This window comes from Pan paniscus, chromosome 2, assembly GCF_029289425.2.
Source record: "Pan paniscus chromosome 2, NHGRI_mPanPan1-v2.0_pri, whole genome shotgun sequence".
Lineage (NCBI taxonomy): Eukaryota > Metazoa > Chordata > Mammalia > Primates > Hominidae > Pan > Pan paniscus.
The window spans coordinates 123,209,451-123,236,636 of NC_085926.1; the positions used below are offsets into that span (position 1 = coordinate 123,209,451).

Sequence of the window (27,186 nt, forward strand, 5' to 3'; positions counted from 1 at the left end):
TGGGTAGGGGGAAGGGCTGGGGGAAAACAGGGAGTAGGAGCCGCAAGCCCACAGGCTCGACGTGACCAGCCACTGCCTCTCCCCCCTCGACAGTGCCACCAGCGGAGATGCCCAGCCCCGGGACCAGGGGACTAGGGACAGGAGCCTACCCTGTGCGGCTCTGAGGAGTGGCTGTGAGCACTGCACGCAGGACTGAGAAAGCCCGGGATGAGCCCGGAGTGCAGGGAAACCCACAGCCCCCTGGGCAGATGTGGAGAAGCATCTGGACAAGCTGACCGAGACCCCGGTACCGGGGGTCTCCGTGTGTGCCTGGCTGCGTGATCAGGTGACCCCAGACTCTGAAGGCGTGGAACTGCTTTTGCCAGGAAAGCGCTCTGGGCATGCTGTGTAGGGGTGAATTACCCTTACCCCCTTCACCAAGACCCAGAACTGCCTTTCCTAGGGGTGAAGTAAGGTTTCCAGGGCCTCATGTTGCAGAAAAAAAGAACCCTAAATTAACATACAGAGAGATTAAATTATCTCCATTCCCAATCTGGCATATTTCCTAAACCTTAAATAACTTGAGAGGCTTCCATGTGGGCTTCTGAGAAACAGGAGGGCAGCTGGGAGAACTTCCCACGCCCACAAGCCTTTGTGTGAAAATCCCTAAAAATAGAGGTTGTTCTTTTAAAAACAAAAGGGAAGGCTAAGCCATGGGAACACTGACAGAACCTAACCTCTCGCTTCTGCTCCAGCAAAGACGTGTGTGAAGATATAGAACATCATATTTGCCATTTTTACCATTTTAAGTGTACAGTTCAGTGGTATTAATCACACACAATATTGTCCAACCATCATCGCTATTTCCAAAACTTTCATCGTCCCCAGTAGACACTCTGTAGCCACTAAGTACTAACTCCCCGTTTCGTCTACCCTCAGAGGTAACTCCCCTCATCTACTTCCCCTCTCTATGGATTTACCTATTTTGTGTATTTCATGTAAGTAGAATAATACAATACTTGTCCTTTTGTGTCTGGCTTACTTCACTCAGCATAATGTCCTCAAGGTTCATCCATGTTGTAGCATGTGTCAGAATTTCATTCCCAGCAAAGAAATTTTTAATAACCCATCTCTGCCAGAAAAAAAGACCCCCCAAAAGTTACAGATTAACCATCTGTGAACAAAGGATGAATGGGTGGACAGGCTGACACAGTCACGTTACTGGAATCCATTATGCAGTCACCGCTTGGCATCTGCAGGAGATTAGTTCCAGGCTCCCTGACCAATACCAAAATGTGTAGATGCTTAAGTCCCTGATATAAAGTGATGTAGTATTTGCATTTAACCTACACACATCCTCCCACATACTTTAAGTCATCTCCAGATTACGTATAATACCTAATTCAAGGCCAGGCACAGTAGCTCACACCTGTAATTCCAGCACTTTGGAATTACAAAAATTCCAAATCTCCAGGCCAAGGTGAGAGGATCACGTGAGCCCAGGAATTCAAGACCAGCTTGGGCAACATGGTGAGAGCCTATTCTTTTCCCCACAAAAGAAATTTTAAAAATTAGCTGGGCATGGTGGTGCATGCCTGTAGTCCCACCTACTTGGGAGGCTGAGGTGGGAGGATTGCCTGAGCCCAGGAGGTTGAGGCTCTAGTGAGCCATGATCATACCACTACATTAAAGCCTGAGTGACAGAGTGAGATCCTGTCTTAAAAAAAAACAAACAATCAAACAAAAAAAAAACTATGTAAATTGTTGTTATACTGTATTGTTTAGGGAATAATGACAAGAAGAAAACTTTGTACATGCTCAGTACAAAAAAGCTGCAACCATGCTTTTTTTTTTAACCAAATATTTTTGACCTGCCTTGGTCAAATCCACAGATATGAAGGGCTGACTGTATTTCCACAGATTCATCAGAATGATCAGCAGAGTCATTTTTCTTATTCACTTTTGGTGGGTCATACATGACACTGCTCTCTTTTTTTTTTTTTTGCCTCAAGCTGGTTTCCTGTTTGCTGTCACCTTCCGATGAGTCTCCCTCTAAGTGTCAACATGAATTTTGAAGAATCTGCATTCAATTCCATATCAGCCTGAGTTAAAAACTTTAGAATGGGGAATCCACCTCTCGCTTTATAACCACCTACTTCCTGTCACTCGTCATTTTCTAAATAAATGAGAAGTTCCCTTCAAAGCTTATAAGCATCTTCTAAACCCAGAAACAAATATAGTTGTTTATTTTCTTCATGTTAAGGCTACAGAAACCTGCCCTTTGCAAAGAAAAAAATATATATATCCTGCTTAATGTAGATTTTTCTTATAACAATAACACCTTAAAAAAACAAAAAAACAAAAACAAAAAAAAAAACCTCATGTTGAAAAATAGTATCCTGGCTGGGCGAGGTGGCTTGCACCTGTAATCCCAGAATTTTGGGAGGCTGAGGCAGGTGGATCATCTGAGGTCAGGAGTTCGAGACCAGCCTGGCCAACATGGTGAAAAACTGTCTCTACTAAAAATACCAAATTTAGCCAGGTGTGATGGTAGGCACCTGTGATTCGGGAGGCTGAAACAGGAGAATTGCTTGAACCTGGGAGGTAGAGGTTGCAGTGAGCTGAGATCATGCCACTGCACTCCAGCCTGGGCGACAGAGTAAGACTCTGTCAAAAAAAAAAGAGAGAGAGAGAGAGAGAGAGATAGTATCCTGCATATCCTTTAAACATTGCCATTTTTAAGATACTGCCCTACATGAACTAGGAAAAGCATGTTTGTTGCATCATTACTTTGTAATACTTTAAACAATGAGAACAACCTAAATGTCCATCAACAGAAGACTGCTTAGATAAACGGTACAGCCATACTATGACAGCTGGCATTAGAAATAATTAGGTGTTTCTGGGCTGGGTGCAGTGGCTCACGCCTATAATCCTAGCACTTTGAGAGGCTGAGGCCGGTAGATCACCTGAGGTCAGGAGTTTGAGACCAGCCTGGCTAACATTTGTTTTTTTTTTTTTTTTTTTTTGAGACAGAGCCTCACCCTGTCGCTCTGGATGGAGTGCAATGGCATGATCTCGGCTCACTGCAACCTCTGCCTCCTGGGTTCCAACGATTCTCCTGCTTCAGCCTCCTGAATAGCTGGGATTACAGGCGCCTGCCACCATGTCCAGCTAATTTTTGTATTTTTAGTAGAGACGGGGTTTCACCATGTTGGCCAGGCTGGTCTCGAACTCCTGACTTCGTGATCCGCCCCCTCAACCTCCCAAAGTGCTGGGATTACAGGCATGAGCCACTGTGCCCAGCTGCCTGGCCAACATTTCTCATAAAAATACAAAAAATAAAAACCCCATTTCCTATTTTTTTTTTTTTTGAGACGGAATCTCACTCTGTTGCCAGGCTGGAGTACAGTGGCATGATCTTGGCTCACCACAACCTCTGCCTGCCAGGTTCAAGTGATTCTCCTGCCTCAGCCTCCCGAGTAGCTGGGATTACAAGCGCCAGCCACCACACCTGGCTAATTTTTGTATTTTTAGTAGAGTCAGGGTTTCATCGTGTTGGCCAGGCTCGTCTCAAACTCCTGACTTCAGGTGATCCACCCGCCTCGTTCTAAAAACCTCATTTCTAATAAAAATACAAAACAAATTAGCTAGGTATCATGGCGCGTGCCTGTAACCCCAGCTACTTGGGAGGCTGAGGCACAAGAATTGCTTGAACCTGGGAGGCGGAAGTTGCAGTGGGCTGAGATGGTGCCACTGCACTCCAGCCTGGGTGGCAGAGCGAGACTCCATCTCAAAAAAAAAAAAGAAGCAAAGAATTAAATGTTTCTATACATGCTAACATGGAACTCTGTTCATCACATAATAATGAACAAACACAGCAAGTCGAAGAATAATGTATAGTGTTGTTTTTTTAAAAAGCAGTGTACACACACACACACACACACACACATATATATGTGGTTTGTATAGAAAAATATGGCCGGGCGCGGTGGCTCATGTCTGTAATCCCAGCACTTTGGGAGGCTGAGGCGGTTGGATTACCTGAGGTCGGGAGTTCAAGACCAGCCTGACCAACATGGAAAAACTCCGTCTTTACTAAAAATACAAAAACACTAGCCGGGCATGGTGGCACATGCCTGTAATTCCAGCTACTCTGGAGGCTGAGGCAGGAGAATCGTTTGAACCAGGGAGGCGGAGGTTGCGGTGAGCCGAGATTGCGCCATTGCACTCCAGCCTGGGCAACAAGAACAAAACTCCATCTCAAAAAACAAAAAAAGAAAGAAAGAAAGAAAAGAAAAAAAAAACACATCAATCTGTTAATAGTGGTTATCTCCAGGGAGAGATTGAGATAGTGAGTATAGACTTTCGTGTATAAATTCTGAATTTTTGTTGTTGTTGTTCTGGTAGAGACAGGGTCTCTGTTGCCCAGGCTGGTCTCAGGCAATTCTCCTGCCTCAGCCCCCCAAAGTGCTGGGATTATAGGCATGAGCCACCAAACCAGTCAATTCTGGATTTTTATTTATTTATTTTTTCTTGCAATGAGCATACGTTACTTTGGAATCTGGAGGGGGTGGGGTGGGAGGTGAATAAGAAAATTAAAAAACAAACAATGTGGGGTAGATTGTATTTCCCATATGCTCTTCCTACAATATGATGTTGGGATTCCTTCAAAAGGAGTTAGGGTCTATGTTACCTCCCACTGAGCCTGAGTGGACCTTTTTAAGTGCCCCAGCCAACAGGAGAAATGGCAGAAATGACACTACATGACTTTGTGGGCTAGGTCCTAAAGGCAATACGGAGCCTGGCTTCCTCACTGTCAGTGCACTTACCCTTGGGATTCAGCCACCATGTCGTGAGGAAGCCACATGGAGAGGCCACATGTTGGTGTTCCAGCCAATAGCCAGTGTCAACCACTGGACATGTGAGTGAAACAAGCCTGCAGATGATTCCAGCCGCCCGCGGAGGCTCCAGGCATTGTAGAGCAAAGACAAGCTGTGCTTGCTGGGCTCTGTCTGAATTCCTGACTCACAGAACCCAGAAGAGAAAATAAATCATTGTTGTTGTTGTAAGCCACTAAGGTTTGGGGTAATCTGTTACGCAGTGATAGTGAATACCTAGAGCATCCAACCAAGGTTAAAAAAAAAAAAAACACTTTATTTCCCTTCAAAGTATTTCTATTTATTTCATTGTTTGAATTCACTGTTTTTGAAGCCCGGTTATATATATATAAATAATAATATTGCTATTAAAACTCACTTTTTTTTTTTGAGACGGAGTTTCGCTTTTGTTGCCCAGGCTGGAGTGCAATGGCACAATCTTGGCTCATGGCAACCTCCACCTCCTGGGTTCAAGTGATTCCCCTGCCTCAGCCTCCCGAGTAGCTGGAATTACAGGCATGCACCACCATGCCCAGGTAATCTTGTATTTTTAGTAAAGATGGGGTTTCACCATGTTGGCCAGGCTGGTCTTGAACTCCCAAGCTCAGGTGATCCACCTGCCTGAGCTGGGTGAGACACACAAAGCAATAGGCTCACTACTGTGTGCTTCACCTTGACCTTGAGTTGTTACTGAATAGAAGAAAAGGTGAATTTAAGGCCGGGTGTGGTGGCTTAGGCCTGTAATCCCAGCACTTCGAGAGGCCAGATGCTCCCTCACCTCTTTCCTTCCAGTGGCTGGCGCTGAGAAATGCCATCTGTGTGAAGGCTGGCAACAAAATCATAACCTGAAAGATAGCGTCATTTGTCAGAAAGTCTGAACCCTGGAGGGAGATCAGGGCTCCGAAAAGGTCAACCAGAATAGGAATGGGAAAGCGGGTTGAAAACGTTAAGTCATGATGTGAATAGGTATGTACACAAAAACATATCTATCTCACAGCCTAGGCCCTGGAACCACAGTCAAAAGTGCCTCGAGAGGTGGCTCACCTAGTGTGGTGCACATTTTACAATCACCTAGGGGTGGTTTCAGAAAATACCAATACCTGGGGGATCCACCTCCAGATATTCTGACTTAATTACTTAATTGGTCTGGGGTGGGGCCTAGAAATCAGCATTTTCTTTAAACTTCTCAGATGATTCTAATGCTCAGCCAAGGTTTGAAAATCATGAGATTTCTAGCCCGATAGTATTTTTTCCCCTCTTCAAAACACCTGAGAGATGGAATACATCTTGTTGGCAGTGGTGTCTTATTGTAGTTACAATTTTCAATGACAGGGAGAAGGTGGATATATCACTAAGGCAGCACAAGTAATTTACTATTTAAAGAGAGTAATTATATAAACTGCATATATATGTTTTAGTTGGTCATTGTGATGCACCTCCCTAGGGCAAGCCTGCGTATTTAAAAAAATCACAGGAATTCTGCACACACTCACAAGGGTTTGCCGGCTCTGAGGGTGGAGCCGAGATTGGAACATAGGTCTCATTCCAATGCCAGGCTCTCTCCTCTGCACAATGCAACCTCTTTAATCCAGGTGAAGAGATAAAACAGAAAAAAGTTTTCCTTCTTCACGGACTTTGAAATGCAATTCCAAGAGCCCCAGGTCCAAGAGGGTGTCCTGCCAGAGGGCCACCCAGCATTCCGGGGAGCTGGGAGGGGGTGACTCGGGAGATGCAGGCCGGAACAAAGCACAAGCCCTCACACAGGCTGAGAGAGCCTGGCTCCCAGGGAAGTTGGGGCAGGCCAGTCTCCTCCTCTGGCTTCCCTGGTAAGACTGAGTGGAGAGGGAGGGGCCGCAGCTTTCCTGGTGTCGGGTGTTCAGCTCCTGTTGGACAGGTCTCTCCTCCAGGATCTAGGCTATTTGTTGATTCTGGGGGTTTGCCCTGACAAGAGAAAGTCATTCTGCCTCTATCAGCCACCTGGCATCTGTCATGGGCTGGGACCTGGTGGGAGCACAAAACAAAATGTAGATGCAGAAAAGAGCCAGAGAAACAGGGTCCAGATTATTTTATGATGACAGTGGCAGCCTCACTAGACTGTGACAACAAAGTGATTAGCATTAGCTTTTCCTCAAATACCATCTACGGCAGACCCAGTGACAGGCTGTCTAGAGTGTAGATGAGAGAAGTCAGGTCTGGATCTGAGACCTGATTCTCCCTCTTCACTCTATGACCTTGCCCACGGTCTCCAATGTGTCTAAGCTTCCATTTTCTTACTTGTAGCATGGAGTTAATGATTAAGACCTGCCGAGCCTACCTGGCAGAGTGGTTATGAACATTCTAGAATTTTACTGGGGACTGAAATCCAGATCAGCTATCTCGTTTTCACAATCCACTATTTTCCCTCCCATTTTGAAAATCACATGTCCAGTTTTCTGGTCTTATGGCAGTTATCCAGAGCCTCAAACTCCCTGCGAGTGATTCTTCTGCCGGACTGGCAAGCTTCTCTTTCCATCCTTGGATATAACTCAGGGGCCTGCATCCCCTCCTTCAACCACATTCACCAAACATCTGTTGCTCACTGACTGTGGCCAACACAGAACACAGAGTGGGAAGCAAGACCACTCCAGGCAGGCGGGCAAGACAGACATTCATCAAATGCTCACACATTACAAACAGCCATCTAGAGGCTAGAGAAACTGTACAGAGTGATGAGAGAGATTCTGAAATGGTTAATGTGACCTAATCAGGAAAATCAGGATACGCTTTTCTGGGAAAGTGATGCTAGGGCTGAAATCCAAGGGATGCATGGGGTGGGAGTAGGAGGTTTAATGGAGTGTAGAGAGAAAATAGTGCCTTTGTAGCCCAAGAGGACATGACCAAGTATCCGAAGCTGAAAGCAGTCCAGTGGTGAAAGAGGAGAGAGAATGAGAGCCTTACTGTAGGGAAGGCGGGGGCTACGGGCAGCAGATGACCTCACAGGGCCAAGGTAAGGAATGCCATGTTTCTCCAAGTAACAACTGGGAAGCTTCTGACGCATGGCTGTTATGTGGAGCAAGAACCAGAGGCCAAGAAGAGTGCATGTACAGGAACTTACAGAAACCCAGGCAAGACCTGAAGGTGGTTTGGGCTGTGGTAGTAGAAAAGGGAGGGAGGGTTCCAAAGAATTTGAGAAATATTCACAAGCCCTGCCCTCCAGGAGTGGCCTGATTGATTAGATCATAGAATACTTACTGAACCCCATCCAGCAGTGAGCATTTTCCATTACTAAGCCTCACATGTGGACATGTCTCTTTTTTGCTTCTTCTTTTCTTTGCTCCTATGCAACTGCAGCAGTGAGAAAAGGGCTGGGGCCCACCTGCTCACTGATGAGTCCTGGCCATCCTACTCCTTATTCATTCGATTCTCATATACTGAGATGCCCCGGTCAGCACCAGGTGGTAAGGTGCCAAGGGGAAGGAAGTGGCTCTAGAGGCCTTATAGTTCCAGCCACATCCTCTAGCTCATTTCTATACTAGGGTTTGGGAAATGGGCATAGCACATATTGTATTAAGAGGGTGCCTTGTTTCCCACTGGCCTTTGATTCTTGTGTGCCACTTTACGGAATTTTTTTTTGAAGGTTATGGCAAGTGCAAGTTGTAGTTGAGTGCAGAATTCTGGCATTTCCAGGCTCCTGGATGACAGCATCACCTTAATGCCACTGAATTTCCACCATACTTCTAATACCTTCAAATAGCCCTCCGAATGCCTCCTGTACCCCCTAGCATTGTTCATTCATTCACACTTGCTCATTGTGTGAGGTAGCTTTATGCTCTCTGAACTTAATGCCTTTAAGAAGCTTACAATCTAATCCAAGGGGTCTCACAATCTTCTCCTGATGATCAATTTAGTTTTGAATGTTCCTGAAATATGAATACTTAAAAAAAAAAAAAACAAATAAACCTAACCTGCATGAGAGGCAGGGCTTCAAAACTCATCACATAGCATCTGCTGGTTGTTTCTATTCAATGTATACCTGTGATTACGGTATAGACACTCAGGAGAAAGAAATAAAAATAATAGCAAAGAAGGGACAGAAATAGTGAAAGAAAAATAATGTAAGAGAAAAAAAGGAAGAGAGAAAAAAGGGGTTCCAACATCCTAACCTCATTGTCCATAATTTTGCTTTTGCCTCATGGGTCAGCCAGGTTCCCGTTCCTGACTAACCAATAGCTTAGGAGTGAGAAAGTGGGGACTTCCACCTCAGTATATTCCCTTACTTTTGTAGGATGACACTTCTGCTTATCGTTTCTCATTTGTGGCAATGTATGTCAGTGTTGTTTAGACTTCGTCCAGAATGTTCCATCCCGTTCAGTGTATGTGATAATGAAATCATACTTTTTTTGAGACAGGGTCTCACTCTGACACCCAGAGTGGAGTGCAGTGGCACAATCACGGCTCACTGCAGCCCCAACCTCCTGAGCACATGATCCTCCCATCTCGGCCTCCTGAGTTGCTGGGACTTCAGGTGTGCACCACCACACCTGGGTGTTAAAAGTTTTTTTGAGAGATGGGGGTCTCTGCTATGTTGCCCAGGCTGGAGTCATAGTTTTTTAATGAAGTTTTTTGATTATGTGTTTCTAAGGTTTAGGGCATGTGCTATAAAATAATACGCTGTACTCCATTTCCCAGTGAACACAAATTATGAGATAAGTAATCACTTATTTACAAAATTCCTATCACTTCTGCCTCACTAACTAGTTATTCCTTGTTGGTCAATTAAATCCAGACAGACTCTCATATCTTCTTCAGTCTTTTGAAAGATAATATTGTCTGCAAGTGAAAGTTATTACATGTTCTGCTTTACATGAGATGAAGCTTCCAATTGTGAGGAAGCCAGGCTCTCTATTGCCTTTAGGACCTAGCCCACAAAGTCATGTAGTGTCATTTCTACCATTTCTCCTATTGGTTGGGGCACTTAAAAAGTCCACTCAGGCTCAATGGGAGGTAACATAGACTGTCCTTTTGAAGGAATCCCAACATCATGTTGTAAGAAGAGCATATGGGAAATACAATCTACTCCACATTGTTTTTTAATTTTCTTATTCATCTCCCACCCCACCCCCTCCAGATTCCAAATACTTTGGAATCTGTATTTACTGAATACAGTAAATACAGTAAATACACTTGTCCAACTCTGCTCTATCTTGCTTTTGTGCTGCTTCAAAATCTGGATAGGCTGGGCACAGTGTAATCACACCTGTAATCCCAACACTTTGGGAGGCCAAGAAGGGAGGACTGCTTCAGTCCAGGAGTTCGAGATCAGCCTGGGTAACATAAACAAACAAACAAACAAAAAAACCCTGTCTCTATAAAAAATAAAACAAAGATTAGCTAGACGTAGTGGAGCAAGCCTGAAGCCTCAGCTATTCAGAAGGCTGAGGCAAGAGGATCTCTAGAGCCCAGGAGTTCGAGGATACAGTGAGCTATGATCATGCCACTACACTCCACCTGGGCAACAGAGCGAGACCTCCTTAAGAAAATAAATACATAAAATCTGAATAGGGTATGTATTTAGCACTTTACAGTTTACAAATTATCTCAAGTGATTTGACATTCACAGCAATTCATATAGGCATTCTTTACCCTTAATTTGCAGATGAAAAAGTTGAGGCTCAGAAAAATATGTGACTTGAACGAGGCTACACAGATAGATCAAGGCAGAACAGTGATTTAATCCTCTTAAGTCCTCTGCTTATTTCACTGCCCCTTATTTGCCCATGCAGCCTATAGAATATTATCAAACTACAGCTCTACTGTCTCACAATCATCCTCAACAAAAAACATGCATAGCTCATTTAAAGCTGTCCCATGCAGCATTGGATATGCTGCCTTGGAAGTATTTTCTTGAAGGATATTTTTAGTCCGAGGTAGGGTGATCACTTGAGACCAGGAGTTCAACAGCAAGCCTGGGAAACATACCAAGACCCTGTCTCTACACAACATAATAAACATAACGGGGCATGGTGGCACATGCCTGTAGTCCCACCTACTCAGGAGGCTGAAGCAAGAGGATCACTTGAGCCCAGGAGTACAAGGCTGCAGTGAACTATGATCATGCCATTGCATTCCAGCCTGGGCCACAGAGCAATACTCCATCCCCCTCCCCCCGAAAAAAACATAAAACAATCCACAAAAAAAGGAAACCCTATTTTTTACACACATATTACTAGACTCTGTGTATACTCTCCCCTTCCCCCCCACCCCCGACAATGCACAAAACTGCTCTCAGCCATCTTCTGTGAAGTCTCAAATTACTCTGCATGCGTTTACTCTGCTGTGTCCTCTTTCAGCCATTTCGTGATCTAGCAATCAGGCTTAACCCTCATACTGTCTTCACAAAAGTTGCGTTAGGGTGATGGTGCTGAAACTTCCATAGTTTTCCCATAGGGAAAACTACCATATCGGAAGTTTAAAAGGTAAGTTTGGCAGAGGCCAAAATACCTTGAAGGAAATGGCCAAGGAAGAGAAAGAGAATCATACAAAGGGACAGCTGGAAGTTATTTAACATGAAGTACCATAAACATAATCGTAGTCTGGGAGGATTGAACAAGTAGCATATGACTTCAAGGTGTTTAAAATATTAATACCTTTCCATGAAGACTGCTAGAATGACGAATCAGCCTTGGTTTCGTTATTTCTCCACTTCCAGGAAACCATCTCTCACCACCCATTTCCAACCCCGCAGTGGGGTACAGGTGACCCTCTAGTGTATTTTCACTCTAACGTGTGTGAACCTCAGTCCTGTGGTAGGTCAGTTCCTTCAAAACAAAGTCTGTTTCTCATTTCCACAGTCCAGGCTTGAATCCTATCCCTAACTTTGTTATTTTAGGTAGAGTATAATTTTTAACAATGTTCCCTATTTCCACTTTTTTAGTCTGTATATATTTTCTATCTTGTGAAATTTATTAAGATTATATTTTCTAATCCTATCCTAACAAAGGGAATAAATGTACTTACAAGTTTGAGGGATGAGATTACTCAGCATAGCACTCAACACATCTTAACACTCATTGTTTGCTTGAATAATCTAAAGTACAATACTGCAACCTGCAATTGATAACACTATAAATACCTTTCACATGGTCAAATAAAGATGCTAATGGCCTCAACCATCTATTATTTGCATGGAGCACAATGCCTGTTATTAAATAGATGATTGGTGCTGAATGAACGCAGGGTCAAAGAAGTCGGCCCCAGTAAGACTCAAATCAATAGAAAACACAGTTCCTACCTTGGGCAAGGCATTTCTTTGGCTCCCTTCCCCACCTTGACACAACATCTTATTTTCAGAACCTTATTAAGAATGAGAAGCTAGGGAAAATTAAGGTTACAACTTTAAAAGTTCATCTGTATTAGTAGGTAAATATGCAAATGCTCAAATGTTCTCTAACAATTCAAGTCCATTTCTAAACTTGAGTTTTCCCAGTCACTTGAAAATCACTTTGAAATGTCATTCTAATTTACAATATCACATTTCACATCCCAGCTCTTACACATATGCATATGCAGCTGTGTGAATGTCTGGGTAAAATGTTCCTTTTAATTACACTTGAAAATGACAAAAGAAAGAAAATTATGAGACCCAAATTTTAGCTTTAGTTCACTTAAAACTTTTCACCTCCATTCATTCTTTATGCATCATATGAATATAATTTATATCCTATCAGGTTCACCAGAGAAGAAATAAAACAGAACAGCCAGCATTCTGAAAAAAAAAATTTTTAAATTCAATCCAAACATATAATCAGGAAAATCTTCATAATCACTTTGTGCATGATAAATTGTCGAGTAAGACTCAATGACAACACATTAATTCAAGTGACTTCAATTTTTTATTTTTTCTTATAATCTTTAGAAGATTGGAGAAGTATCATGTAGAATATCTCCCCTCCCCTCTCCCCACCATTCCTAATCATTCAAGAAAAACTGGGATCTAGGAAATGCATTAGTAGACTATCAGTGGTATTATTATGTACAATTGGTTAAAGCACCATGCTAATAATAAGGCCAGGGTCCTAGGACTGATCATTGCGAGGGCCAATTAGTTTAAATTTGTTCCATGGACCCAGACTGCACTCCTAACCACAGACAACTTTCTTACAATGCATCCCGCTGGTCACAAGCTAGGGTACTGGCAAGGTGGTAGATGGATGAAAACAAATCTCCACTAATGAAAGAAAAAAGAAAAGAAATCCCACGTATGCTGACAGTGGGTTAACAGAGTCTTATCTGTAAAGAAAAAAACACATATTTTCTTAGCCCTATGATAAACACGTTTCAAGTCTAAAATATTCAATGACAGTAACATTTGACTCTTGCATTTTAGAATAACATTCCACATAAAGCTATAATAAAGGCCCTGATAATTGTTACCCAATTTGTGTAACTGTTAATTCCACACAGAAATTCTTTTCTCTTTACGGTTGTATCTATGCACCATGATTTTTGCATATTTACCATTCGTTATTTGGTTCAGAATATTGTGAAAAATTCAGCTCGAAAATTATCCATAAAACTGTATTCTATATTTTATTTTTCAAACAGCCAGTGTCCACATTTAAAATGCAGAATTTGCAAATATTAGTCTAATAATTCAATTTAAAGTAAAGCAAAACAACTTCCTTTAGTATCACAATACATAAAATGGTTTTATAAACTCCAAATGGCAAAGATAACTATATGACAATAGTGTTGAAAGCCGTGAAACTCATTAAACCTCTTATCAATAGGTCAGTTTAAAGAACATCTCTATGTTCCATGACTATGCATGAAACAAGCTGTCACTGTATTATAAAGGCTCAGCAATTCATTCATGGCATAATATAGGGTCAAGCAAGATTTTGTTTTTACAATGACAATTAAAACATATTTAAAGAAACAAAAAATCCTTCCAATTGTTTAAAAACAATTCTATTTGGAGAGCGAAATATTTTAAAATATATCGACTTACCAAATTTCAATTGTCAGGCTGCTGACTACTGATGTAAAAGTTTATATTTAAAAATATCACAAATCTCTTTTTATTTAACACTGAAAATTTCAATGTGATAAGTTTCATTGCAAAGCAACTGTCACCTGAGTAGATTTTAAAATTTAGTGCTCCTATTTTTTGGGGGAGAGGGGAAGGAAAGACCCATTTTGTATCTGATCCCGAGTTTGCAGTTGAGTCCTTCACAATGATTTCTTAGGGAGTTGAAGAAACAACCTGCTGCAACCTTCCCAAGACACACGATGCCCCCCTTTCCCTCGGAAATTTGCTCTAGCATTTTAGGAACTCTCAGTATTCATCAAATATTTCCATTTCACTACCCACTCAAGCATAGCAACCCAATTCATTTAGTTCTATACAACAGTGTCTATATTATGTACATATTTAATTATCAATAGGAAATAGAAAATAAAAATTTACAGTGATTGAGAAAAGGTCAGAAAATGGGATAGGAATAGTAATACTGTATAATCAGAATATCCTATTATCTTACCAGTTTTAATGACAGGGTTTTTCCTTTATTAGTTGAAATACAAAGAAGGCATAGGGGATCCCAGGAAAATAACACTATATATCAGAAAATTCAACGTGCTCCACCATCAGGATTTCCATCACACATTTAATTTCTTCTGTACAATGTTTATAAACTTGTTTTTCTTTTCAAAATCATCAGATTTTCAGATTAAATTCAGCACTACACAGTATGCCCTTGAAGTAAAATGAGGTTACCTGCTTTATTTGGATACCAAGTTCCCTTCAGACAGCATTAAAATAAAGACAAGTAAGACTACACAGATAAAATCCAGTATAATTCAAATCCAACAATGAAAAATTTCCCCCATATTGTTGCAAAATTCTTTCTACTGAAATGCTTTGCTACAATAATAAAAAGCATACATTACATATAAAAGATACCAGTGTACTAAAAAGTGACAGAAGTGGACTAGCAAATCCTTCAAAGCACATTATATAAATGACTAGCATTTAAAAACATTTTTTCCTATAAAATGTAGGTCATATACATTTATAAATTGGCGGTTTTATTTCTAAAGCAGTGATGTGTGTTCAAATAGCTGTCCTGTACAGTATAATGTCTACTCACTTGAAACTATAATAGGTTTGTCTTTCTTTGTATTGAAGTTGAATAAATTCATCTGATCAGCTGAGAAACCAAGCTTGAAAAATAAGTATCTAAAAATCAATGTAGAAAGTTTAGAATTATTGAAATGTAGTTATGAAATATGAAGAGAACTATCTATTTCACAATGGAGCTGAAGTCACCTCAAAACTTACGGGCTTGAATCTAAAACAGAAACAAATATTAAAATCCAAAGCAAATCACAAAGTTAGGTAGCAGTACAGAAGCAGGAAAAAAAACCACATCCCTTCCTTCAGTGTGATGGGCACTAAGTTTTGCGGTCTTCCTCCATCTTGCAGAAGAGTGGTAAGGCCATTCAATGCTTAGTGAAAGTGAGTACAGATGAAGTCAGATTTAGCCTGTCTCCCCTGCAACTTCAATTATGCTGTGTAAACAGTGTTACGTTCCAATAGGAGGAACAATGGAATTTGCTTATAAAAACTGATTAAAGATAATCATTATTAAATGAAATAAGGATAATTAATAACTCTGAAATGTTTTTAGAACTTTCCTGATGCTACTTGTAAAGTTAGCACTGCTATGTATTATTGCTTACATACAGTACAACATCATATGCCTTCTAACATAAAGCAGTACTGTGATTTGTTTGTACATATTTACAGATTCTTAAAAACAAGCTGTAAAAACATTACATACTTTCAGACAATACAAATTAGCACATTGGTACTCACTTCAAAACAAATGGAATGCATAACATTAATAAACATCATAAAGGAAGACTCACATAAAAGTCCTTGATTGTCAAGACACGTTTATATATAAACTCTAACTGTGCAGAATTAAAGATTCAATCATAGGTACATCCTTATTTGATGAACCATATTTACAGCATGGTATTGCATAAAAAAATAAAATAATGTTTACAGGGTTTTACTTTTTTATCCATTGGATTAAAGAAAGCAACAAACATAACAAGAAATGTTTGTCTGCTTTAGTTTGTTTCCTACCAAAGTTTAAGTGAAAAAAGGAAACACGGTTTTTATTTGCAGAATATAGCAAAACAACTGGAAAATTATTTCCCTGAAATAAAGCAATTTGAAACGGAAAATTAAATTAAATTTCAGACTCAAAATACTTCTCAATGATTATTATAGTGCTTCTTCAAGTAAATATACTGTGAAAAAAAATGAGTTCTAGTTTAAAATGTTCTAAGAAATGCAGTACTACAGTAATGCCTACTTTTAAAGTTTCCCGGCCTTTTTTTTTTTTTTTTAAACAGCCCTTTAAAAACCCAAATTAATCAAATGAAAGAAGCGGCAAAAGATCTAACCTAGCTGGCACTCTGCAAGTGTCTCTCCTCTGTGGAAACGAAATCCTGCCCTGAGCACAATTCTTGACATAACTGCCTTCTGCCTCTTGAGATAAAAATGACCTGACCGATGGCTGGCACCCTCAGCCAGAGCTAAGAAGATGGATTCCTACCTTATTAAGTACCACATTTGCATGTAGACCCAAAACGTTTAAGAGCCACTTAAATATTCAAGACAAATGAAATATGTGAGAATAAGGTTTTAAAAAACCCTTTAGAAGATGTTCAAGAGATATTACCTCGCCTAATGTGATGTTTCCAATCTTCAAACGTGAGTAGGTCCCAAGAGGAAAAGCACACCTCACTCAGATTGATCAAAAGTTTAAGGGTGTACCAGCATGTTTTTATAGAACAATGTGCTCACTTTGAGAAATGAGAAACATGAATTGCAAAAGAATATCTCATATCCTCCATGTTTCAATCTGAAGCAGCACACAAGGCTACTTATGTTCTCCATTAATGCCCAGATAGAAATTAAATAACCTTCTGAACCAAAGTGGGGAAATCCAAAACTGTTGAGATGTTTGTCATATTATGATAGAACAAGGTAACTCTGGTAGGCATTTGGAATTTCACAGTAAGAGAGTGATGACTATACGTAAATGGTAAGTCAATAAGTTATGCTGGCTGAGTATCACTTATCTAAAAAATGCTTATAACCTGGTAGAAAAGTCTGCCATTATGTAGATTTAAAGAAATGTGTTGAAAACAGGAATGCAACACCTGAAAGTCTGCTTGCATAACTACCATTTTCAAAGGCCTTCCTTCCCAAGCTCACCCTAAATGCTCAGCAAGAGTCACATTCTAAAAACTATGCTGGTGATGTTAAAACAACCGAAAAAAACCTCTCCACTGTATCAAAATTGCATCAAGTTCTCCATGAACAAAATTTTTGATCAGGCTCCAAAACAACTCAAGAAATAAATGCCTACTCTCACCAAAAGAGAAAAATACCAATGCCTATTTAGGGTGAGCACAGTTCCATTTTTAACATATCACCTGAATGAAGCCTTTTTGTAATTATGTAATGCACAACACAACACACACAATCTTAAGAGTCAATAATGGCAGAACTTAAATATTTACTTCAAAGAAGTCTTAAATTCTTGAAAACTTTGGCAGCAAAGAAAGCTGTCAAACGGGAAAACTACTATTTCAAGCAAAACTTAATAACCAAAGTATACAGGAAACCACATTAAATATAATTTATATTCCTTATCATAAAAACACCAATATATTCAAAATAAATGAAGGATGTTAAGGGTGGATAGTTATTTCTTCCCTTTCTTTATGAGAACAGTCTTCGGATAACATTAAATAAAAGAAAAAATAATTTAAATGGATAACATATTCTATATTGAAACAAAGACTGCAGAGCTATAGGGCCAGTATAAGAGTCAAAATGGAAATTAAGAATATTTTCATTTTCCAAGGGTATTAATTTTAGATTTTCACTGGTGCTATATCAGGATGTGCATTGTGACAACGATGGCAGAAATTTAAAATGTAAAAATGAAAAAGTTGTAACAAAGAGTCAATAACTAATATAACTTCCAAAAATCAAAACTGCCCAACACATAACTCAAACCATCATTCTTCAGAAAAGTGTGTGTGTGTATATATACATAAAAGCACTATTTATTGTACCATGCTGTATTATTTTAAGACAGAGTATTAAAAAAAAACATTCATGGTATAAGGATAAAGTCTGTAGTTTATTTAGATTTTGAAATGCAACAAAAATTTTCCGATCACTCATCTAGCTGAAAAAGAAATGGTAGTTACTGGAATTAGTAAACACTTTTGGTTTGTAAAGTTGTAATGAGCAGTGTTCATTAAAAAGTAACTCAAGATAAAATATGCAATTAAAATGCCCATTTCTTTAGTTTCTCTGGATACTGTTTAATTATTCAATCTATCAAGAGTCTAGAAAGAAAAAGATTAAACCAGGTTTTACAGTTCCAAAGATATCCCAATTTCCTTTTATTGCCAAAAGTTAAAATTGTCAATTATGAGATGATTATGACACAACCATATCAAACCTAAAAATCTAATTTTTTTTTTTACTTTGAGAAATCAAAAATACCAAATAGATTCTAAGTGCTCTATGTTAACTGAAGTGTATATGTAAAGTAAAATACAATTAAGCTTTAAAACGTGGAATATACATTTTGTGTAAGCATTATGTTCTTGGGAATGTAATCTACAGAATTTCTTTTACTAAAACTTCAAAACCTTGATACCTGCACATGAAAAATCATAAAAAATATCTAAGTACAACTGTACAAAGAAACTGACACCAATATGCATACTTCCATAGAGAAGTGACTGCTTCAACAGTTGTGTGTTTTGGTAAAAGTTTTGAAAGTATGCATATTTTTAAAGTAATTAGGCTTTTAAATAGTGGAGTCTTAGACTATCAGATTTTTATTACTTTTTTTCCTTCAAAAAAACACGTCAATATAATGCAAAATGAAAATCAAGGGTATATGGCATATCATTCTTTTTAAAAGGTGGTTTCTTGGTTTTTTTCCCCCTATAGGACACACTAATTTATTTAAGCCATAATCTCTTGACATTAAACTTTTAAGTTCACTCTGTCTGTAAAGTATACTCAGATTCCCTGCTGAAGTGCAATGACTATGCTGAAAAACTTAGAAACAGTATGAGTAAATTTCACACAATTACTAATCTCCTAAGAATGTACAATGTTATCAGTTAGGAAACAATTGTGCGAAAGTCTTTTTTTTTTCCTTTTTAACTTGGTGTGGGTGGAATAGCAAGTTTCTGATCTAAAACAAGTAATGCATTGCTTCTATAAAGGTGACAACATGTAAGGCAGTTCAAAGAATGCTGACTAACCAAACGAAATGCAGTTATTGGATTATCTTGCTATTCATATCAGCTTAACTTGTTATTACGCATTGCTCTTAAATCTGTACAGCACTCCATTTACACAGAGTAACCCCACTCTTGATTAATCTGTTCTAAAGTGCCAGTATTATTTACACTTTTTTTTTTTTTTTAGCCAAAAGTCTGGCCAGTTGTGGCATCAGGTGAAGATGTCATCCCAGCTCTATTATCATTTACATTCACCAAGGGAAATTCTGAAAATTCAGCACTTGTCCCTGGTCCCCGAAGGTTCACCTGTCCATTGGCAGTGCTAAATTGAGTAGCTATTCCAGCTCTTGATCCATGATAGGGAGCACGGAAGGGCTGTTCAAAGGAGCTCATTTGGTAAGCTTGGTGGACAGGCTGGGCCTCAGCTTTCTTCTGAGAAGTCACTTGATCCAGAAAGTCCTGTGTTGATGTGGCAGAAGCATGGTTTGTCTCATCACCTGAAAAGGGAAATGAGTGCTGTGAATCACCAACTATTAGTCCAAAGTGGGACTTATCTGGAGTTGTTCTTAGTGGAGAATTCATTCCTGATCGAAAGCTATTGATGGGCATGGTGGCATAGACCTGCTTGTCTATGGAAGAGAATGCTGGCTGATTTGGGAGGGTCTGGTTATCAGTCACAAAGTTAAGGCTCGGGCTATTCAAATAGGCATCATTTTGGCTAGTTCTGTCCAAAGCCTGCTGCAGAAACTTGGAGTATTCCTGCAACATGTTGGCTTTATCTGATGAGGATGCTTGGGAGCTTGATCCAACATTCTCTGACGGGGTGACCTCTGGTACTTCTGAAGAATTTATTGATATGCTAGAAGTCACTTCAGTATCTGCAACACTGAAGGATATCTCATGCTGTCCATTAGCTTTGTGGGAATAATGATCCAACAGAGTCTGCAGTACCTCATCTGGAATAACATTTTTGTCATGATTACTCTTAATCTCCACATTCAGTGCCTGTGACTCTAATATGGATGCCGTGGTACTTTCATCAATGACACTTGCCACAGCTGCTTGTGTTACAGAAGGCTGAGAAGCTATGGTACCCACATTCAGCGCATATTCCCTGCTGTTGTTACTTGCTGCTTGAAGATACCGCTTCTTCTTCAAAAACTGCATGGCATCATCATAATTAGTACTACTATGCACAGGTTTACTGGGCCCCTCCTGCAAATTATCAACCTGATCAATGTCAGCATTGCCTTCTGAGTCCAGTAAAGCCTGTTTATCCACAAGTTCAAAAGCATACTTTGAAACTTTGCTCTCTTCATATGTGGATAAAGGTGAAATTGTTTGATTTTGCTCCAGTGGCTGTTTCAGACTTCTCTTACTATTAATTTTTTTGAGAACTAACTTAGGTGGGTGTATTTCTCCTGACGCATCTTCTAAATGCGAGCCCCCAACTGAAGAATGTGGCATTTCAACAGCATATTCTGCAACCATATACTCATCTTTTACTTTAGTACTTGAAGAATAAAGAGGCAAGTAATCATTTTTGTCTTTTTTCAGGTCAGATTTGTCCAAAGCACTCTCTTTGTCCATTCCAGATGATTTTTTCTCCGTTTTCTGCCTTTTCTTTTTTGGCAGTGAGTTGTCTTTTGGTGATGTAGAAAAGCCAGAATCTTCCTCAGATGTCAGAAGGCCACCTTTGATGGCACATCTATTTAGTTTTTTGTCATGATTTTCATGGCACATACGTTTATGTTTCAATACACGATCTGTTCTGGAAAAATACTGTTGAATTCAGAGGATGGTAGTGGGTTGTGGTTTTGGTCAACCAAGAAAAGAAAAAGTGAAACAAAACAATTAATATAAAGATATATTAATGCAATAACATACATAATTCCAAACAAATTCACTGAGCCAATTTTCTATTATAAATCTAATCTGTAAGAGTTAGAAGGCCCCTCAAATAGCTCTAAGTTGTAATATTTTCTAATCTAATTTATAATTATTGTATAATTTAATTACAGTAGAAGAATTTCAAGCCATCTCTCTTACCTGTAAACAGTATTCACACTGGTAAGGTTTTTCTCCACTATGAGTTCTCTTATGCCTTTCCATATGATATTTTTGTATGAATCTCATACCACATTCATCACAGCGAAATGGTTTTTCACCTAGCACATAATATAGAAAGTTTAAAACAAAACAAATATTGTAAAATAATGAATTGCTTTGCCATAAGAATCTCTAAAATAAATGGCTTTTGAAAGTTGTAACTTCCAATTTCATTTGCCAAATATATTTTGCTTTATAAAAATGAAAAGGATTAGCATATGCTATTGGAAAGAAAAGGATGAATACAGGCACAGTCCATTTTCCTGTCTTTTTGTTATGTGCGTATGTAATACCCTCTTTCCAAGAAGAACAGCAGTGCCAGGAATTTATAGCAATATGAACAGACTAGCTGATGTTTCTAATCTTTTTTTCAATCATATAAAATATTGTATAACAGTAAAAAACAAAAAGTTACCCATGCACAATACAACACAATTCCTGGAGACAGTTTTTTAACTCAATTCCTTTTTTAAAACATTTGTGGTTAAATAAAATCTGAATCCTGAAAATATCCTTAAAAATCTAATTTAATAAAATACAAAAAGAACTTAAAGAGTCTTAAGTTTGTTTATATTTATTCTTTTCCTCAACTCAAGCCAGCACTTCCCATATCATTTAGGGAATGAATTAAACTGAGTATTGTTAATTGGACACATAACACATAACCCCCATTTTTGAAAATCCCCTAATGACTCCTAGAATCTTCTGATTCATAGTCAGGTGTGTTATCCATTGTGCCACTGGCCCCCGCAATGATTTCTAAGCTGTAAAGAACCACTACTATGAAGCTCTAAAATAGTTTTTACTGATAAAACCACAGTCTAAGTAAACAGAAGGGTATGACAAGAAGTTACCTTGAATAATGCTTGTTGGGGAAACTACTGTTTCTCCCTTTCATACATTTAACAAAATTTTTACCAAATACTACTACTATATCCAAACCCCTTGTTGTAGGAGGTTAAAAGTATAAGACATACTACTTGTCTTCAAAGTTTATAACATAATTGGGAAAACAAGATACACACATTTTAAAAAGACAACTAACAACACTATGTCTATTCTGATTTACTTTTACATCTTTATATTTCACTCTTTCTCTTGGTAACCCTTTCAGACAAACCAAAATACCTACCATCTCATGCTTTCCTACTTTTGCCCTGATTCACGCTGCTCCTTCGATTGGGAATGTCCACCTTTGGGTGTTCAAATACTATATTCCCTTTGAGACCCAACCCATCTCCTTTGGGATACTCTGTCCTTTTCTCCAAGGTGAAAGGTATCTTTAAGTTTCCACAGAATTCTATCTGTACCTCTTCTATGGCACTCATTACTTTCAACTCAATAATCATTGAGTTAAACTTTTTTTAAATTTCAAATTACTGAGTTGTTTACTGCTGCACTATTCACAATAGCAAAGACTTGGAACCAACCCAAATGTCCAACAACGATAGACTGGATTAAGAAAATGTGGCACATATACACCATGGAATACTATGCAGCCATAAAAAGGATGAGTTCATGTCCTTTGTAGGGACATGGATGAAGCTGGAAACCATCATTCTCAGCAAACTATCACAAGGACAAAAAACCAAACACTGCATGTTCTCACTCATAGGTGGGAATTGAACAACGAAAACACCTGGACAAAGGAAGAGGAACATCATAAACCAGGGACTGTTGTGGGGTGGGGGGAGGGGGGAGGGATAGCATTAGGAGATATACCTAATGTAAACGACGAGTTAATGGGTGCAGCGCACCAACATGGCACATGTATACATATGTAACAAACCTGCACATTGTGCACATGTATCCTAAAACTTAAAGTATTAAAAAAAAAAGAAATAATTATATTTAATTATTTTGCATATCTCTATTCTTCTACTAGATTATATTTCTTTAGGTCAGAATCCAGGCCTAAATTATACTGATGTAGTTCAAAGTACCTTACACAATTAAAAAAATTTTTTTTTCTTGTACAGATGGGATCTCACTATGTTGCCCAAGGCCTGTCTCGAACTCCAGGCTCAAGCAATCCTCCTCCTGCCTTGCCCTCACAGAGTGTTGGGGTTACAGGCATGAGCCACTGCGCCTTGCCCCTTGTGATAATTTTAAGTGCCAAATGAAAGGCATAAATAGTGACCATTACAGTGGATTATTAAGGGGAAAATGTTACTATGAGCTAGTATAATTTGGAATGGTTTCTTAGAAGTGTTGAAATTTAAGCTCAGTAGCAGAGAGATTAAAGCCAAGGGGAAAAAAATGTTGGGGGTGGGGAGGGAAATAACAGTACTCTAAGTGTTTAGATACTATAAAATGTGCAGGAGAAATGGTGTCTAAGAAGAGAATTTAATTTGGCCACAAGTAAATTGTTTAAAACTTTCAGGAATGTAACTTCAGTAATTACTGCAGAGCTACCAAATTTTAGAGCTGAAGGGTTTCCAGTGGCTTTTGAGCTGTGCTCTTTCAAGCTCCAGAGGCCCACACGGACGGCTGCTGATGTGGCAACAGGCTCAAAGCTTACCACTCAAAATTAGTACAGAATAGCTCACTTGTATACAATGGGGCTCCAAGTAAGGGTTCCAAAGATTCAGAGACTAGAAAGACGGCTTACTACAATGAATCCAGACCAATTCACTCATTTTACAGAAAGGAAATATTGAAGGCCGAAAAGTTAAGGCACTTGGTCAAGGGGTAATGAATGCATTAACTAATGAAGCAATGGAAGCTGGGAGAGAAAGTCACTTATAAAGGAAGTTTGGAAGTGAAAGAAATGAGAAGATGGAGATGGGAAATAATAGTTAAGAGGCAATCCATTCCAGAATAAGCACTGTTTAGGACAGGGAGACTGAATTGACTGAAGGCAGAGGAGCCAGTGAAGAGAAACTGATTATCAATACTGAATACCGCTGAAATGGTGCACAATCAGAAGAACAAAATCCAGAGGAACCAAGATGGGAAGGGAAGGAGATTACAGGTAATGTTGTTGGACAGGGGAAGAAAGAATACGTGCAAATTTTGAAATAGAACTGGTAAAGCTGGGTGCAGTGGCTCATGCCTGTAATCCCAGCACTTTGGGAGGCTGTGGTGGGTGAACTGCTTGAGCTCAGGAGTTCAAGACCAGCTTGGGCAACATGGGGAAACCTGTTTCTACTAAAAATACAAAAATTTAGCCATGTGTGATGGTGTGCGTTTATGGTTCCAGCTACTCGGGAGGCTGAGGTGGAAGGATCGTTTAAGCCTGGGAGGTGAAGGTTGTAGAGAGCCAAGATCCAGCCACTGTTCTCCAACCTGGGTGACAGAGTGAGACCCCATCTCAAAAAAAATTAAACTAAATTTAAAAAAGAATGTAGATGATAGAGCTCATTAACGTCAGAAGTTAGTTATTTATCAAAAGTGATAATGAAAGAGAAAAATCAGTAAGTTGATTACAATTCAATTCATTCTATATATTTGTGGATTGGAAGACTTAACATTAAGATGGCAAAACTCCTCAAACTGATCTACAGATTTAAAACAGAAATTGACGAACTAATCTTAAAATTCGCATCTAAAAGAGCCAAAACTATCTTGAAAAAGAAGAATGAAGCAGGAGGACTTATACTTCCAGATTTCAAAATTTACTACAAAACCACAATAACCAAGATATCGTGATAATAGCTTAGGGACAAGACATACATATCAAGGAATAAAATTCAGAGTCCAAAAGTAAATCCTTACATTTATGGTCAACTGATTTTCTAAAAAGTTGCCAAGGTAATGGGGAAAGAATAGTCTTTTCAACAAATTTGATACCCACATACAAAAGAATGAAGTTAGACCCCCCAACCAACTCCCACACCTCTCACACCATAAACAAAAGTTAACTGAAAATGGATTAGAGGCCTGAATGTGAGACCTAAAACTATAAAAATGTTAGAATATAATATAGGAATAAATCCTTATGACCTTAGTTAGGCAATGGTTTCCTATACAAAATCAAAAGCAGCACAAGCAAACAAAAAATAAATAAATTGGACTTAATCAAAATTTAAAACTTTCATGCTTCAAAGGACACTATCAAAAAAATGAAAAGATAGGCCAGGCACTGTGGCTCACACCTGTAATCTCAACACTTTGGGAGGCAGAGGCAGGTGGATCACTTGAGGTCAGGAGTTCAAGACCGGTCTGGCCAACATGGTGAAACCCTGTCTCTACTAAAAATACAAAAATTAGCCAGGCATGGTGGCACACTCCTGTAATCCCAGCTACTCAGGAGGCTGAGGCAGGAGAATCACCTGAACCTGGGAAGCAGTGGTTGCAGTGAGCCGAGATCACACCACTGTACTCTAGTCTGGGCGACAGAAAAAGACTCTGTCTAAAGGAAAAAAAACGCACACACAAATGAAATGACATTTAGGAAATATGTCTGCTGTTGGGACTGAGGAAGAGTTTGGCACTTCCTCGAAAAGTTTAACAGAATTATCACATGACCCAGCAATTCCATTCCTAGGTACATATCTAAAAGAATTGAAAACATGGATTCAAACAGATGCTTGTATGCCAACACTGATCACAGAATTATTCAAAATAGACAAAAGGCAGAAGTAACCCAAGTGTCCATCAACAGATGAATGGATAGAAATATGTGACACATACAAAGAATGAAGTATTATTCACCTAGAAAAATGAAATTATGATACATACTACAACATGAGTGAATCTTGAAGACATTACGCTAAATGTAGAAGCCAGATACAAAAGGGCAAATGTGGAATGATTCTGCTTGTATGCGGTATCTAGAACAGGAAAATTCAGAGTGATAGAAAGTAGAACAGTGGTTATCAGGACTGAAGAAGAGGGGAAAAGAGAGTTATTGCTTAATGGGTACAGAGTTTCTATTCGGTTACACAACATTATATATGTACTTCATGTCACTGAATTGTACACTTATGATAAACTTCATGGTATGGTTGTAAAAAAGTGAAGACATAACTCCAGAATGGAATAAAAAATATTTACAAATCATGTATCAGATAAGGAACGTGTATCCAGAATATAAAGAGAACTCTTACAACTCAATGGGAAACACACAACTAATTTAAAAATAGGCAATGGATCTGAATGGGCATTTCTCCAAAGAAGATATACAAATGACCAATCAGCACATGAAAAGATGCTCACCATCATGATCATCAGGGAAATATAAATCAAAACCACAAGATTTCACTTGATTTCACCACTTCACACCCACGAGGATGGCTAAAATAATAATAACAAAAGCATGGATGTAGAGAATTGAAACCCTCATACATGGCTGGTAGAACTGTAAAATGGTATTAAGTGCTTTGGAAAACAGTTTTGCAGACCATGAAAATGTTAAATATGACCCAGCAATTTCACCCCTAAGCACATACCCAAGACAACTAAAAATGTTAAGTTCACACAAAAACTCATGCACAAGTATTCATAGCGGCATTATTCACAATGGCCAAAAGAGGAAACGGCCCAAATGTCCCTCAACCAATAAATGAATGAAAATGTGACATATCCAACTATAAAAATGGAATGGAATATTACTCAACTATAAAAAGAAAGAAAGTGCAGGCTACACACATGCCCCAAATAGGCAAATCCACAGTGACAGAAAGTGATTAATGGTGACCCAGGGCTGGAAGGGAGTGGAGAATGGGGAGTGACTACTAACAGGTATGGGTTTTCTTCTGTGGGGTGACAAAAATATTCTAAACACCAGATAGTGGTGATAGTTGTACAACTCTGTGAACATACTAAAAACTAATGAATTATACATTTTAAATGGGTGGGTTTTCTGAAATTGTGAATTATATTTCAGTAACGTTATTTTTAAATATGCATGGTAATACAATTGATACTATGCAAAGTG

General features: G+C 39.1%; 1 protein-coding gene across 9 annotated transcripts in view; it reads right to left on the bottom strand.

The window, feature by feature from the left end:
- Positions 1-12,711: 12,711 nt before the first annotated feature.
- Positions 12,712-27,186, bottom strand: part of ZNF148 (zinc finger protein 148) — a 149,732-nt gene continuing 135,257 nt past the window's right edge. For all 9 annotated transcript variants that reach the window (XM_008950536.7, XM_008950534.6, XM_055110370.3 and 6 more), the window contains 2 exons: positions 21,246-21,364; positions 12,712-20,978 (listed from right to left, as the gene is read on the bottom strand). In XM_008950536.7, the coding sequence (XP_008948784.1) occupies positions 19,380-20,978; positions 21,246-21,364 (1,718 nt within the window). In that variant the 3' untranslated portion in view covers positions 12,712-19,379. The remainder of the gene's footprint in view (positions 20,979-21,245; positions 21,365-27,186) is intronic.